This window comes from Myotis brandtii, unplaced genomic scaffold, assembly GCF_000412655.1.
Source record: "Myotis brandtii unplaced genomic scaffold, ASM41265v1 scaffold112, whole genome shotgun sequence".
Taxonomy (NCBI): Eukaryota; Metazoa; Chordata; class Mammalia; order Chiroptera; family Vespertilionidae; genus Myotis; species Myotis brandtii.
The window spans coordinates 2,559,560-2,559,889 of NW_005353838.1; the positions used below are offsets into that span (position 1 = coordinate 2,559,560).

The window sequence follows — 330 nt, forward strand, 5'->3', positions numbered from 1 at the left end:
CGGGCCGTGGGGGTGGGGACAGGAGCGGACAAAGCAAGATGGCAGGGATCTTAGCCTGGTTCTGGAACGAGAGGTTTTGGCTTCCGCACAATGTCACCTGGGCGGACTTGAAGAACACGGAGGAAGCCAACTTCCCGCAGGCTGAGGACCTCTATCTCGCCTTCCCCCTGGCCTTCTGCATCTTCATGGTGCGGCTCCTCTTCGAGAGGTAAGAAGGGCTGGAGCGCTCCTCCCCTCCCCCTAACACACACGCGCGCACACACACACACGCACACACTCGCACACCCTCGCGCGCACACGCACCCCGGCGTGCTCTGTGGCTCCTGCCCC

General features: G+C 63.3%; 1 protein-coding gene across 2 annotated transcripts in view; it reads left to right on the top strand.

Annotated features, from left to right (window-relative positions):
• The first annotated feature begins 6 nt into the window (after positions 1-6).
• CERS6 (ceramide synthase 6) overlaps positions 7-330 on the top strand; it is a 276,337-nt gene continuing 276,013 nt past the window's right edge. For both annotated transcript variants that reach the window (XM_005857533.2, XM_005857534.2), the window contains exon 1: positions 7-208. In XM_005857533.2, coding sequence (XP_005857595.1) covers positions 39-208 — 170 coding nt within the window. In that variant the 5' untranslated portion in view covers positions 7-38. The remainder of the gene's footprint in view (positions 209-330) is intronic.